Here is a 16,409-nt window from a genome sequence, read left to right on the forward strand (position 1 = left end):
GCAGTATCTACCTCTAATAGACTAGTTTATTTGAAACCAAATTTTATTTAAAATTAGTATCTGCAATTGTACCATGATATCCCATAATCTGCAAAATATTTTGTGTTCATTGTAACAAGATTTCGCTGCTGAAGGTGTGTATTTGAAACGAGGTGAGGTAGTGTCCTGTCCTCAGCATCCTGTCCTGCCCTCAGCATCCCATCCTGCCTGGAAATGCTATCCCCAGGCCCTCCAGATGCAAAGAGCTGCTTGAGGTGAGCCCTGATTGCTGCAGCATTCCTGGGCCACCAGGAACAGGCCTGGCTTTCAGGTAGGCTCTATGCTGAGGCTGCACTCCCGGGGCACTCCCAGGACCACAGCCATTCCTGCAGGGCCAGCCTTGAAGAGGCAAGTCCTCTGACCAAGGTAAGAGCACTACCCTTTCTGTCCTTCGTTAACCTGAAGCACCAGGTTCTCGCTGCAAACCCATCTGTGTCTTTGCTGTGTTTGGAGCTGCTCCCACCTCTCCAGCCCTGTAGTTCAGATGCCTCTGCATCTCCAGTGTGACAGCAGAAAATAAGGTTTTGTGGCTGGTTTGCTAGTCATGTTATGTGCTCAGTAGCACAAAGGCATCAGCTGGATCCTCTCGAGTATACACGCTTGGTTTCCAGAGTAAAACAGTGGTTTTGATGCGGACAGGCTAGGAAAAACTTCAGATATGGAACATCAGCTAGGGAGCCTGGGCTTTGCCTCAGCACTGTTTCAGTTTTAACCTTTCTATTGTTTGCTGCAAGTAAGAGTTAGGAAATACTTGTACACCTCTGAGCAAGGTGGAAGTGCAGTTCAGCAGCGAGGTGGATCTTGCACATATGCTGAAACATGTTTAAGTGTGACCCTTGTTTGCTGCCCATGAGCTCCCAGCAGAGCACGTTGCTTCCCTGCTGCCTGTGTAGGAACCCCTCGCTGCTCAGTCCATGGCCATGGTTGTCTTGCTGCCACCAGGCTGAGCCATGGCCATCCCACTACCCCCCCCCACTCCCCTCCCTGGCGCCTGGCTCGGTTTCCCAGTTGCCAGAGGTTGGAGGTGTCCTGTGCCCAAGGCCATGGCCCATGCTGCAGCCTCCTGGCAGCACCCACTGCTTTGGCTGGGCCTATTCCATATTCACCTGCCAAAGACAGAATGATTTAAATTGCAAGCAAGCAGGACAGCAGCCTGGAGATAGAAACAGTGCCAAGCATTTAATTTACAGGAACGTTCTCAGGCAGCAGCCACAGCTACCTACAAACACAGAGCCCTGGGAGCCAGGACTGAAGCACAGCAAGGACAAACCCAAAGTCAGGACTGATCTCTAACTGAAATGAAGCCAGCACATTAAAATGGGCTTTGACCTTGCTGTCACCAGCTCGCCAGCAGTCTGTGCTCGTGTTCAGATCCTGAGCAGTGACCCAGTAGCCACAGCCAGCAGGAGCAGGCCAGAAGTAAGTTGTCACTGGGGACCCAGAGTGAAAAATTCAACTTCCAATTCAGCCTTCAAGAAATACTCAAAGTTCAAAAGATGCTAAAAAATTGTTCAGAAGTCTCAACTGTCAGCAGACAATGGTTCCTTTACCAGAGACCACTACACCAAAAGGTACAACCAAGACTGTAACGCTCCCGGCGGCTCCTGCTAACACAAAGCTGCGTTAGATACTTTGATTATTGAATACGGCTGTGAACAAGCTGTAAATATCAGATAAGTGGCTTGGGGCTATGAAAGACAACACCCTGCAATAACTATGCTAGACTTACATGAAGTGCCCCACTCATCAGGATTCACAGCTAATCCTGAGCACAGCACTACAGCAAAGCTTGAATTTCAGAGCTCCAGCAGCCTCTGCAAGCTGCTGGCACCACGTCTGGCTGGGAGGGGTGGGTGGCTCCGAAGGGGCTTTTTAGCCTTTCTTTCCATTCTCTTCCCCTACTTTTAGCAAGTAGTGCTGCTTCCCTGGGACAGAGCTAATGCCCTGCTTGTGGAGCACTTAGATACTGCCACACAGGGAAATGTTACAAGAAAGAAGTGATCCCTAAAAGCCTCGCAGCACATACTGCTGCAGCTTAAGCCTCACTGACCTCAAGTCCCAGCCTAATCTGGCCTTTACATTCAAGGACAGTAAATTCACAGGAGAATTGGGACACCCAGAGGCACACAAATACGCCTGTACTCTGCTGAAATGCAAATCTGCCTTATTGTCATCCTAATCCCCGTGCATGACACACTAATAAACAGGGAGTTTTAATATTTACCATCTGCGTTACAGATTGCTTCCCACACTGTGAGCTTGCTTGGTTACAGTTGTGTAGGCATCACGGAGAGATAGATCCTGCAAATGACACGCTGGCTGATCCCTTGGGAGACTTTAAAATGTGAGCTGCAGTTTTCTCACTCTCCGTGGGCTCCGGAGTCAGTCGTGCAATTTATGGCAACAGCTCCAGTCCCATTTCACGTCTGTCATGCAGAGATAATTAAAATCTACACTTCCATCTGAGGGGAACCATCGGGTTTCCAGATGGGTAACTGTAGTGCATTTTTCATACTGGATTAACACTTGCACCAAAAAGCCCTGCCTGTTGCCCTCCCACCTGTTAAGATTACCAACAGGGCTACCATTGAAAAACTATTGTGGGTCCAGCAACAGGGAACTGCATAGACATGTAGCTCATAAAACCATGAGCTTACTTTACCCTCACATCTTTTCTTGGTAACCCAGTAACTGCAACACTCTTTTCCAGCATCATCCAGACATCCACTTCTGGAGGGTGCCCTCCTGGCACCAGTGACTACCTGCTCTCACAACAGAAATGAGCCACAGCCTATCGGCCAAATGCAAAACACTCCCTCTTGTGACCCTGTCCCAGCAGCAGTGGTTGTAATATTGCAACTGAGGGATGGCCAGCTTCACTAGGAAGCCAGTAAAGAGCCTGCTTCAGTGTGCTGAGCTGGCCACCCACCTAGTGACATCACACCAGGAGGGATGTACTGGGCATTGCTGTACTGGATGGAGCTTCTCAGCTTCCCAGACAGCAGAGGCACAACACACCAGGCTGGAGCACAACTGCTGCTGGAAAGCCAGCAAGAGGAAAAGCCTGACCCGCGAGACATTTTCATGGATTGTCAGGGGCAGAACGGCAAGGAAAGTAAAACTGTCTGAAAGCCGTGTGGTCTCTGCTGTGCAGCTGGGGTTCAAAAAGCCACTGGTGGGGCTATGTGAGTGCAGCAGGACCTGGCTAACTTCTGCAGACAAATATGCCAGCCTCAGTCAGGCAAAGGCTTTGATATTTTTCAGCTCTTAATGCAAAAGACCACTGGCATGTGCTCTTAAATGCATTTCCCCAATTTGGTGTGGAGCTTCAAAAACCACTACGCTTACATCAGCCATGAAAAAAATTAATTCCACCCCCTCCCCTTTCTGAATTTGGAATGATAAAGGATCAACAGTTATGTCTGGAGCAGGGAAGCAGATATTACACATATCGTGCTTACAAAATAACTGGTTTTCATGAAACAAGTTTATTTTCCTCCCCCAGCCCTTGATGAGCACATGACAACCGTATAGAAGAAAAGCTCAACTCCTTAGTTCTGCTCACATTCACTCAACATTTGCTCTAATCAATTATCTTATTTCATGCAATAAGAAAAGAATGAGATTCCTGTTATGCAGCCATAATCAGTTACAGTATGAAGCTGTGTCTGTGGAACATTTCTGATTTTGAAAACTAATCATGTGCTCTGCCATTACATTTCTCTAGTAAAACACTGGGCTTTTACCCAACTTCTTTCTTCCCCCCTTGCCCTTTAAAAATACTGAGGGCACAGCCTAGTCTGAGATGCTACATTCATACCCTGCAGAAGCTCACCAGATCGTGCTGTAAGGAATACATTTACCCAGGGAGCCAGGCTGGTTTTCTAGTTTATTGGAATATAAAAGCACAAGCAGATGTCCCCTGCAGAGAAAGACAAAGGAGTAGAGGGTGCTGCACACACCAGTGGCCAGCTGGAGGAGGAGGAAAGTCCCATCTTCACACGAAGGGTTCAATACTGATCTCTAGGGCAGAGCATGGCATGGTGAGCTCAAACTTGGTGATAACATCAGGGTGTAGGACTCCAAGTTTCCCAATGCTTTGACCTTTGGCAAAGATCTCAGCACAGCGACCAGGAAAGAAAGCAGGGGCTGTGAAGAAAGTGAGAGAAAAATCAATATTTCTCCGGGCCAAAAAAGTCAGTAGGCATTTAACATGGAGAACAAAGCTCTCAGTATTAAATCTGTCTCTGTGCTGAGATGCTAAGAGGCTCTCACTTTCTTGCATTAACAATTGTCATGATTGATAGAGAATGAGGAAACACTTTTGAGTTAAAAATAAGGTGTGAAGCCGAAGGCATGGGCATTTTTCACACCCCAGTTGTTTAAACTAAGTTACTCCTGCAATAGAAATTAGCACAGATAAGTCAAGGCAGAGGGATGCTGAAATAAAGAATTCTTACAGGCTTTAGGCTCTTTTTAACACCTGAATGTTCCCCCACCTTACTCTGTTTAAGGAAGTAAAGCCTGCTGTCATCTTAGAGGTAAGCAGGCCTGTCACGCTTGATTACATGTCACATAATTAGTGATAACCTACATTCCTCATCTGGAGAAGAGCTTCTTAGCAGTTTCATATATACTGTAAAACTGTGGAACAATTAATAACACAAAGTTGAAGATCATCTTCCTCTTCAAACCAAGACCCAACTCTTAAATGTTATTTGGAATGAAAAAACAAAAACACAACAAAAATGTAGCTGAATTGGCCACGGTCACTGGTTGTTCCAAATGCCATTTAAAGTTCAGGATCAGCCCAGGACATTTTACTGCATTTGCAAGGTGCTATTTTAAAAAAAGGCAATAAAGGGCCAAATGAACTTCAAACTGCAGGAACACTTTCATGACACTTAGCTCACTAGTGGACAAGCCCAGAGATATATTCTTTGTTAGCTCTCCAATGGAAATAGTTCATTTAAGAAGTCTCCTGTGAGATCTGTAGTCATAACTGGCAGCCACAAGAGTGACAACAGCAAGTAGGTCTCTACATTGCGCTGCAAGTGCAAATTAACTTAAATGTGTACTTCAATTTTGGCTGCCTTGTGAAATCTGACAGGAGCCATAAATGATCACAGTAACGTTACCTTAAAGGCTGTTACCAAGAATATTCTGAACCAGTATCTTTCAAATCAGTTCTAGTCTTAGCTACAAGCACAGACCACCTCCTGACACAGGATGATCCAGCCCCTGGATGTTGGTGGCACACGACTCTAACCAAACAAGCCACTTGCCACTGTCAAGCTGCACTATTCAAAACAAGTGTTAGAATAAAACCTGACAAATTTAGAAAAGAAACAAATGTGGTGCATACAGATCACTGCTGATCGTGGGTGAAAATGTAACCTAAAAATAAAGTACCCTTGTAGTTAGTGGCAAAGGCTTTCCTATTTGTGAATAAAGCTGGTATTGTACCCTGGATGTGAGCAGCACACAGGGATTTTCTTTTAGAAACTTGCCTGTAAGCTTAAGCTGGCACAAGAGCAAGAACACAGCACAAGTTAATAATGTTGGCATGGTATCTCACTGCAAAATTACAGGAAAAAAGGAGCTTTGACAATGTGCTTAGTTAAAAAGCTGTGAGTCTGACTTTTCTGCTGAGCTGCCTTGCGTGTAGCCTTGGGAAAGTTACTTTATCTTCTTGCACATCTAGTCTCAGTTATACCATGAGACTTAACTGTTTTAAGACTAGTTTTAGGCATCTGGATGGGGTCTAAAATACTGCACTGAGCCAATCTATTGCAAAACCAGTATCACTGCATCCTTCTAATGGCTACACGTTTTTCCTTGTTAGTGTCTCACCTAATAACAGCGAGCTAACATCAAACCACAGGTTTCTTGGGGAGGCCAGTTCAGGTGCTGGGTGTAATAAAGGACTGTCTTCTGCTCACCCCAATAGCAAGGAGCAGGAAGAGTTTGTGCACATCACATACCCCTCAGCTGAATTTCTAACAGCAAGGCTGCTGAAGTGTTAGCAGCAGCTGCCTTGCTGGAAGAGGGGCCAAAGTCAAAGCCATTATTTAGCCAAACCTTTGTGTAAGTTCCCTTGCATTTCACTAAAAATGCATTTGTGATAAATTTTGAAAACTGTTGGCAATTCATGAAACCCACATGAAAACTATGAAGTATCTTCACGGTTCTGCTATAAATTGATGTGTTACATTAGCTAGAACCTAAGCACTGATAAAATGTATCCCTTTTACCAAGAGCTCACAGCACAGCTTCACAGCACAAGTGAACTGAATCAGTGAATCACCAGGGCCCCAGTGTCTCTCCACATGGTGAGGGGAGGAGGGTGGGACAAGCTATTGGTTTGGCTGAAGCCTGTACCATGAAACCATCCATTCTGTGGGGCTCTGAATGCCCAGCCACGTTTTCCATCTCATATGCAGCAATTGATGCTGGACCATGATGTTATTTATTTAGCTTTGCGATTCCTTGCAACGAAGAGGTAAATACATGATTAATACCAAAGGGGGATATTTAGCTCCCCAAAGTGCAGGAAGCAGGACCTTCAAACTACCTCTTTGTTTCTAGTTAAGCCAACCTTGGAATGCTGGTTTCTTCACAGGGGACTGGCTAGTGTGCCTGCTGCTTTGCAGGCATGGCACTGGCAGGGCACTTCCCTGTGATGGGAAGAGACCAGAAAAGCAAATAAAAATGAAAGAACCTCTTAAAAGCTTTAGGATCCCCATCTGTCCAGCTAATGCTTGGCTCTTGCACCAAGGAAACATGAGCTGAGGAACAGGTTTACCAAGAGTTTATGAACTCTGGTTAATAATGAAACTATTATTATGATAATTGGCTGCACTACAGAATGCTTCATAATATACTCCTGCCTGCCAAAAGGGTCTCCAGACTGCATCCTACAGATGGGGGATCTAAAGTTGTCTTCATCTAGTGACTTGACCACAGATGTGGTTCAAGCAGGAGGCTGGCTCATGCCTGAGACTGGGTGTTGTTTGTCCCTGTATCTCTGCCAGGGCACCAGGACAGGGAGAAATATAACTTTCAGATTAAAAAAAATAACCAGACATTGAAAGGGGGGCACATAAAGACAAAACTCAGAAGAAACATGAAAAATCTGATCAGAAAGGGGGGGAATGAGAAACCAGCATTTTGCAGCTGGGGGGAGTGCTTTGATTGAGGGACCAACCACCAGTAGAAAAGGAGACCTGAGTTAGAAGAACTTCAGTGTGTTGAGGACAAGCCCTAGGTCACAGGAGGATCTGAGTAACCCATAAGGCAGAACAGAAAACCAAAGACCTTCCCAAAATAGCCAGGCAACAAAGGTAAGGACTTTCCCCCCCGCCCTGCCCCCCTCCTAATTTGTATGTTTATTGTGTTATCAAGTAAGTAGCAATGGTGCTTTAGATTTCTAGCAAAGCTTGTGTTATGGGCTGGACTATCATGTCAACTCTTGAAGTAAATCATTAAGCTTTAGAGTAAAGGCTGTATGAAAGATGTCCTTGTGCTGCTTGCACACATGGGGAATATGCAAAAAAACACATGCACTGTTATCTCATTTGAAGAAACTGCACCATAAGCTGAAGTCCTATGTTCTTAAGCTTCAGTAAAGTCTTGGTGCCAAAAGGAGTCCAAAGTGTGCCTTTCCAGAGAAGTCAGCAGCTGTGACCTGCAGCTTTTGAGCAGAAGTTGAAAGTTCACAATAGAGTTTGTCCTGTCTGTGTATGTAATATCATCAAGAATGGTATGGTTGTGAAGAGCATGGCCTTCCTGAGGGAAGTTCTCACCAGTCATTGAAGTGCACCTGGAGGCGCCATTACCAGCAGGTGTGCAAGGGAGGGACTGTATTTGCTGCTGGTGCAATTCTATTGAAAGGCTGCTCTTGAAGGTCTGGTGGGTTGTACCATCAAGAACTTCAAGAGGCAAAATTAATTAAAAAAACTTACTGTACTGTCACTTTTAAGGATAACAGGTTTCTAATTTTGTATACAGTTTAACCTTTCAGCTCTGCACACAAATAGTACTCGATTAACTTCATCTTGAAATCTAGTGGGAGTTTATTGTTGTTGTTGACAGAGACCTATACAATGCCAGAAGCCAGAAGGTCTAGCAATGGAAAGCCACCTCTCAGTATGACAATGTTATAATTGGTGGTTACAAGAAGGGGTGGGGTGAAATGCAAGCTGTGTTCCTAAAGAAGAGATGTCAAAGCCAGCCATGTCTTATGCTGACATACTACACACCAGCAAAAGACAAAAGCTACTTCTCATGGCTGCAAGTAAGAATTTAATTTCCAATGTTCAGTGATGTAGAAATAATAGCTTTAATTAAAGCTTCTGTAGCACATCTTCAAAAATCTGTAATTGCCTCCCTGTAGTCAGGCAACAGGGCCACTTTGATTGCTTTGGGGTAATTCTTTGGCCAATAATCCAGTAGAGCATGTAGTCTTTAGCACATTTTCTGGCTAATTTACCCTCAAAAAGCTCAGAGGTCCTGGCACTCTTTGTTGTCAAACACCTTGCACAGTTTCTTTTCTCTGTCTTACTCTCCCTCCTTTTTAAAAAGGAATAGATTAAAGTATTATAAGCCTACAGTTGCACTAAGCCTCCCAAACCCCTGGTTTGTTCCTATGATTTGAAGGAACATCGGAAGCTGAAGCTTAAGAAGGTAATAGAGCAGAGCTCATCTGGCCTCTAAACTCTTTCATCTTAATTCTTCATCCCCTTAGACACTCCAGCTGCCCTTTCACTACTGCATCCTGACTCACCTGTGAAGTATTTTACTTGTGCTACATTGGATAGGATTTAGTTTTGTGAGGCTAGAGGTTGTTTTTGGTTTTAGGATTAGGTTCTTCATGCTTTCAACCCATTTCTTCTTTTGGCAAATATGCTCAAGTGCAGAGTTACAGGACACCACCAGATCAGCAAGTATTTTAAAAGGCAATTAATTACCTTTCCTTGCCCAATTACACAGTGCAGGCAGGTTTCCAGAACCTTATGCAAAACAACAGCAACCTCAAAATCCCATCTTGATGTGAGATGATTTACCCTCAGCTACATTTTAAAATCATAGACATCTCAAATCTTGCATTTGGAATATACTGAGAGAGTGATTGTTCTTTTAAGTTGCACATTGTCAGCAGTTCTCTCTCCATATATTTTAGTCCAGATTAAAAAAAAAACAAACAACCAAACAAAAAAACAAACATACTGTGGGTATTTATTAACTTCAGTTTCCTCATTTGTAACACCTGACTAACGCAGTGCCAGAACAACCTATACATCCTGGGTGAATGCTGAGGCCAAGGAAAGCAGACATGTTGGGTCCCTGATCTGGGTAACAAGATTTCACATACTCAGCACTGGAGTACCAGTGTGGCTGCTTAAATAATGTGTACAGAAAAAGCAGCCTTGAGTAGGAAACCTAGAAAGAAATCCATTACATTCTATTTGTTTTTCTAGAAATCATGACTTGTGTATAAATCTCAGTAAATTTGCATTTGTGTGGTGGTTGTGAGAAATGGCAGTTGTGCTCTGGAGTTCAGCTGCACTGCAGAGTTACCATTACACAGCTAATCCTTTTTTTTTTTTTAAGGTCAGTTTTATCTGATTTATCCAGATTTATCTGAAACGTTATAGTTGGTCCTGTCTAAAAGTCACAAACCTAAGCTGATACTGTGTCACAGCTGTTTATAAAATGGAGAACTCCTAATCCCAAAAAAAGCTTCTTTAAGATGTCTCATCAGTTGATACGAGTTAGAAAACACACAGCTTTGAACACTGAAACAATACCTTTATGCTCCGTAACTTTCTGTTTTTCTTTAAATATTTAAAGGAATAATTTATCCTTGCAAATATCTGCATTTGTCAGAAACTGGGAAAAATAAACCATATTCTTTATGGTAGGGAACACAACATTCTGTATGTATGCACAGTAAGGCAGCAAACTCTGGCTTCTAGGCTCTGCTTTCATACAAGCATTTGAGAATAACAAGAACCAGCACAGTCAGTCTGCAAGTCTTATTAAGTATGTCATGTTTAGTTTGCATATTCTTTACTCACTACATGTCCAAGATCAAGCTGTCCTGCCTTCCAGCACTTTGCTGCTATCTACTTTCTAACACATCCATCACAAGCAAGAAGGCAAAGTCAATTCCCCCACCATGGGCAAAGCTCATCTTGGGATCCTGCATTCATATTGATCCAAACGTTTGAGCCAAAATCTTGCAAATGTCTGCTTAAAACTGTACTGCCTAAAGAAATGCTAGAAAATGTATGTGAGATTAAATGAGAACCACTGACCCTCTGTGTCCATATTGCAGTTCAAAAATCAAACTAGATCAGAGTTGTTTAACTATGAGCTGTTAACTATTTAACTGCTAACTATTCAATGTTTCAATATATTCAATGATTGCAATTGCTAGCATTTATATTGTAGCGAAAATGAAAGCTTAAAGACAGTTGGCCTCTAGCCACAGCAGGCTGTGCAGGAGCTGACAACAGAATCAAAGGATCAAGCTGTGGCACCAGGCAAGTGTGGAGAAGCCAGTGAAACCAGACCTGCACCCTGACCCTCACTGCTGGGATCACCATCCTGCTTCACTGAGAAAACAGACATGCAATTTGCTGCTATTTCTGCTACTGGCTTGGATCAATTCTCTCCTTCCTTGAGAAAGCTCTGCAATATTGGCAATACATTTTATTATTAAGAAGTAACTTTCTATCTCAAAATGTTAGGAGACAGAAAAACTGGAAATTACCTAATTCTCTATTACACAATGGAAGTGATGCCAGAGGTTTAAAAGTCTTGATGCAAGGAAGACTTTTATCTGTTAAGACTTGTTATGATGTATAATTGAAAAAGGTAGCTGCCTTGTGGGTGGGGGGCAAGGATTAAACTGAGTCCTCTCAGTAAAGGAATAGCAGAAGCACTAGGAATTAATGGCCGGGAGAATAAATTAACATCTTCAGCTCAGGATCACACATGCCAATTGTTTAGATGTTTCTGGGTGCTGACAAAAACTGGTAGAAAATTTAAGTCTGTCAGGAGAAATGCTGCTACTTTTTATAGCACCACTAATTTGTCAGAATAAAATGCAACAGGAAGAACACTGTCATCTTTATTAGTTACTGTTAGCAAAAAGAGGAAGATGAGAAGATAGCTTGTGTCTCTTTACAAGTTGACTTGACACACTCCCCTCCTGAAAATGCATTACCACATTTTTTTTCTGCCTGCTATTATATATACTATAGGAAATGTACTTCTAAATCAGTTAATTCAAAGGAGTTTCTCTACTGAAATAATCTTCTGAATTTGAGAGACAAATACATTCTTTGTTCCTTTATTGAGCTTTTAGATTTCATAAGTGGGGGAGAAAAAAAATGTGTCAAACATGATAATGTACTTTTCCCCTGATACATCCTTTCTGTGGACAAGGGTTGTGCAAACAGATTATACTTGAAGAGTATTGAGAAGGAACATTAAAAAACTGCAGACACCCACTTTGGCTAATTAAATAATATAAGCAACTCTCCTGGTTCATCTCTGTGCCGGGTACCTCCTTGTTAATCCAGTTATAACTAAATTTGAGACATCAGCAGTAGTGTGGGAAGATACTTGCTAAGACAGAAATAAACTTGGCCTAGATTTGCAGGGGTTTGCTTCCTATACATCCTGTATTTACAGGAAAGAAATAAAGAGCAGAAATATTAGGCAATTAAAGGGACATTAAGTGAGCAGCTCCACCCACTTTATTAGATAATTTAATTTTGAGTTATTAGAACTGTAGTTCTTCACATAACTAAGCTCTTTCAAAGCTGCTCAAGAGAAAAGGATAAGAAATTAATTAGGATTTTAATTAGATTTCAAACTAGTGCCCAAACACTAGAAAAGCCACATGAACTAGTGTTAAACACCCAGTTTTGCAAGATGCCTTACAATTAAGTCACTGCAATGATCAGTGCTAGAACTCTGAAAAAAACATTGCAGATCCAGGGTCATATATTTCATAGTACTAAGATCAGCTGGAGTTAAAAAAACCAAAACTGTCCTTGCCTCTTGGTGGTGTTAATTTGTGACTCTGACTATGAAGTGGGGGGAGAATACTAAACAGAAAAACAGTAGTGGAAGACTAGGGGAACAATTTACTTGATAAGTGAGTAGTACCAGATTCACAAAAACTGGGAATACTTTTTGCTGAAACCCAAGCCATATTCAGTGCTGGACTGAAAGTGGTCAAAATCAGGGAAGTTTCTTACAAGCAAAAATAAATTGTTTTCTTAAAATGTGATTAATAACAGTGGCTGAAAATTAATCAGGAAACAATAAATTATGAAAGATTAATGACTGGCAGCAATAAAGACAGCATTAGAAAGATAGATATATATATATTTTTGAGAATATTAGAAACAAACTGTAGGTAGAGTACTTTTATCTGCTAACAAGACTGGCTGAATTTTTACACGGGACAGAAATGTCACAGAATCACAGATTTTTTTTGAGTTGGAAGGGACCTTAATGTCTAAGTTTACAGTATGTATGTATTTTCATCTGGGAAAAAAAAGGTGTTCTTGACTAAAATAAGGTATCTTCCAGTTTATTGAAAAAATGAGTATCTTGATTACATGTAGCAGGACTAGGATGTTTCTGGGATGTCAGGAGTCTTAGGCACCAGAATGATGGTGCAACTCTCAAAAAAAAAATTAAAATAAGCTTGTCTACTGCTGTTAACTTACAGAAAAAAATACTAGGGATTCTGTAGTACTACAAAAATGTTAACGGTGGTGCCAGTGTTCCAAGTTGGATAATCTAGATTGATGCCAGGTGAGAAAAAATGAGGTGAGAACTGGTAAAGGTGAAATTCAGGGGACATGAATGCAGTCAATTACCAGCTGGTATGTCTTTTTAATGCAAACAGATGTTGTCAAACAAATCTTATCTACAAAACTTGTAATTCAAAAGACTATAAATACAATTGCAAGGATGCAATACCACCTATCATGTGCCTCATTTTGAATGCTAATGAAATGGACTGAGAACTGACTGATATCTTTTAGTATGTTACAAATGATATTTGGAGGTTTCATAGAAAAACTGGAATATTTCCTTTAGTTATCTCTGAGTAAATACACATTTTTTGACATTCAGGAACAATGAAATGTCTGCCAAGACTGGAAAGTCCCAAATTGCCATTAAGAGAGGTCAAGCTACAGTTCCTTAAAATAAAACAGATTTTAATAATGCCAAGTTCAAGAAAGGTACTAAACATCTGTGCATGTTGCACTCTCCCAGTTTAAACTGGTCACCAGAGATGGATGCTGGGGTTCAATTCTATACACATAACTCAGACTTATTGCCAGACTTCACTCTTCTGATTGGAGGTTCACAGTCTTAATCTTCTTCTAAAGTTGTTTGTCATAAAATTGTGATTATAAAAGCAAATGTTTATTATGTACTTAGTTATGGCAATAACTTACACCTCTAATTTCACAGCTAAACCCTACTGAATGAGAAGCTATTACAATGATTTACTGTGGAATTAAAATTTTCTACACTTTAACACCACATTCATTTAATTAAATAAGGGCAGTTAAAAGAAAAGTAGTGCAATTTCTTTTTTTTTTTTCTTTTAGAAAGATAACTGTCAATTACTGAAGGAAGCAAGACTTAGTATGCATTTCTTAAGTACACCTTTATGTTGAACACAAGTGGGCTGACTTCCTAGCTTTACTAAGCTGCTGATTACCCCAAAAGAATGAAGGGCATGAACATTTACTTAAAAAACCAAAACCATCCAAGAGTTAGCTGAAATTCACAAGAATCAATAATGTACAAAAAAGTAGCTCATGCCACAAGCTTATGCTATTTGAGGATTGTTTGTTTTCACATGAATGAATGTGGTTTCATCAAATCCTAATTTTGCCAGGGAAGGCAGTGGGCAGCCAGTGAGGCACCATGGATGCACAGATTTACCTTTAACATTTTCTGTCAATCTGTCAAATTGTTTCACTTCCATAAAATATGGATAATATTTTCACTTTTCAAACAGCTTGCACCCAATTAACTGCCATTTGCAAAGTACAGAGACTCTCAGAAGGCACTGCAAAACTAGGAGTCCTTTCCTTAAATAAGGGACAGTCATTCTAAATGTTACAATGTGAGTGAGGATAATTACACCTCACACTTCACACCACTCCTTTGAACACTGCCCTACAGAATCCACAGCCAGTATTTACTTTTTTTATTCTTTTCAGCCTAAGTAAGACTTCACTGTGGATCCAAGTCCCATGACTAACATTGCCTCCTGTTATCACAATCCAGATTTCTGGAAGAAAACAGGAAGCTCAGATACTCATCCAGAAGCAAAAAGTGACCAAAATGTTGCAGAAAACATACCTGTTTCTGCAGAGATTAAAACTTGAAATTAAGAATAATTATCAATATGCCTTTAGTTTTCAATTCAAGGGAACTGAAACCAGTGAAAGTCAACTAAAAAATACATAATTTTATTAAATTACCTGACAATGTATGACCAAATTTGTTGGCTCTTCCTACCTGCCTTTTTATTGTTTTAAATTTGTTTTTTGTTTACTTCCTAATCATACACAACCATGCTTTTTTTTACCTTTTAGTAATTGTATGGAGCTGGTTAAAATGTCAAGAGTTTTATACAATTTTTTTTGGTATGAAATACAAAATGAAACGCAAATTTAAGGATTGATGCAATAATCATACTCATTTTAATAATCATACTCATTTTAATCTACATTTGATTATGGATGCCTATACTAAAAAACTAAGAAAAAAGCAAAATGCTTTCCTATGCCAGTAATTGTAGGATTCATTAATGTATCAAAAAGTCCATTCAGTGCATTTTAAGACAGTGGGTAGCATTTCAGAGTTCTGTCTTTAAAACTCTGTAATTTTGTGTATTAGTGGTAATAAGGAAGAACAATTTCCACTAGTAACTAGGAAGCTGAAAAGCACTGAATGCCAAATGTATGCTGAAACCCTTGAATTCAGTCACTCAAACCCTCTCTTCCTTAAGGCTGCTCTAAACAGCTCTTCTCCATTTACTACCTGGCTCAAATTACACCAAAGCATAGTGCAAGGGCCAGGGGAACATCACAATTTCACCCATATTTTCTAGCATCTGTATTTTTTTCACAGGTGTTGCTATAAAGGCAAAAAGGCTCTGACCTTAAGGTCACATCACAGGGCACTTAGGTGTTGGGAGAACAGAAGGAGCTTAAATAGCCATGATCTGCACATATGGACCAAACAGGACTATAGCACAGGCATTTCATTTTTCAAAGTGAATTTGGAAGAGGCAACTATGTGCCCATCTCTATCCTATTAATTTAAACCAACATTTTCCCCTTTATTTTTTTCCAATAACCAATGGAATTATTTTTATCAGTTGCATGAGAAATAAACACCTGGATTAAAACCCTACCTTTGCACAGTGTTGCTTACTAGTCTCAAGTTTTGCTCCAGATCACATACAGAAAAAGTATCTAGGAATTTCCTAAATCAGCCATAGGATAAACCCATTTCTCGCTGTACAAATGTTAATTTGGCACAGGCAATAAAAGAGCACGCTCCATAAAGATGCATCTAAAAATCCATGCCATGCATATTGTCCTGATTTACACCCCCTGAAGTAACTCACCCTGTTCTTCTGACTTATTTCAGGACCCTGCAGCCTTTTCAGATGCTACAAGGTACCTCTTTTTTCATTCAGCAGCTGACCTGACCCCATCATCTGACATTTGCTCTCTCACACATGGTTAATTGCCAGCCTGTGAAGCAAGTTAAAACCAAACAGAACAAAAGCAACCAAAAAAACCCCCAAATGACTGTGTTCCAACCACTTCTGTCAGTGAAGTCAGTTGGTGCAGTGACACTGCACTCACTCTGGCACTGGAGTTTCAGCCACCTGCACTGTTGCCAAGGTTAAATTCCAACGTTGGGAGAACTGCCAGGAATTTTTAGGGTGTCATCCCAGGAGATTTTTCGAATCACTGGTGAAAAATAAATTAGTAGGCACTTTGTCTGTCGTCAGAAGTCACAAACTTCTAATATAGTGCATGTGACAAGGAATAATCCATCCTCTACACTAGATATGTTGTGCAGTAATGTGATGGGAATGCAGCGATTTTGAATGGGCATTACAAATCCCACAGCATCAGGAACACTAAATAGCACTAGTATCTAGAAATAACTTTTTCACTGTGTTAGGATTATTTTATTTTCTTTCCAGTTACTTGAGGCAGGCATGCATCCCTGAAATGCCTCAGTATAGAATATAAAATGCTTGCAAATATTTTCAGTACTAATTGATTTGACTATTC

General features: G+C 40.9%; 1 protein-coding gene across 1 annotated transcript in view; it reads right to left on the reverse strand.

The window, feature by feature from the left end:
* Window positions 1-3,924: 3,924 nt before the first annotated feature.
* Window positions 3,925-16,409, reverse strand: part of FARSB (phenylalanyl-tRNA synthetase, beta subunit) — a 32,835-nt gene continuing 20,350 nt past the window's right edge. The window contains exon 17 of the mRNA XM_010001655.1: window positions 3,925-4,188. Coding sequence (XP_009999957.1) covers window positions 4,037-4,188 — 152 coding nt within the window. The 3' untranslated portion in view covers window positions 3,925-4,036. The remainder of the gene's footprint in view (window positions 4,189-16,409) is intronic.

Source organism: Chaetura pelagica, unplaced genomic scaffold (genome assembly GCF_000747805.2).
Source record: "Chaetura pelagica isolate M959 unplaced genomic scaffold, ChaPel_1.0 scaffold207, whole genome shotgun sequence".
In the NCBI taxonomy this organism is placed as follows: domain Eukaryota; kingdom Metazoa; phylum Chordata; class Aves; order Apodiformes; family Apodidae; genus Chaetura; species Chaetura pelagica.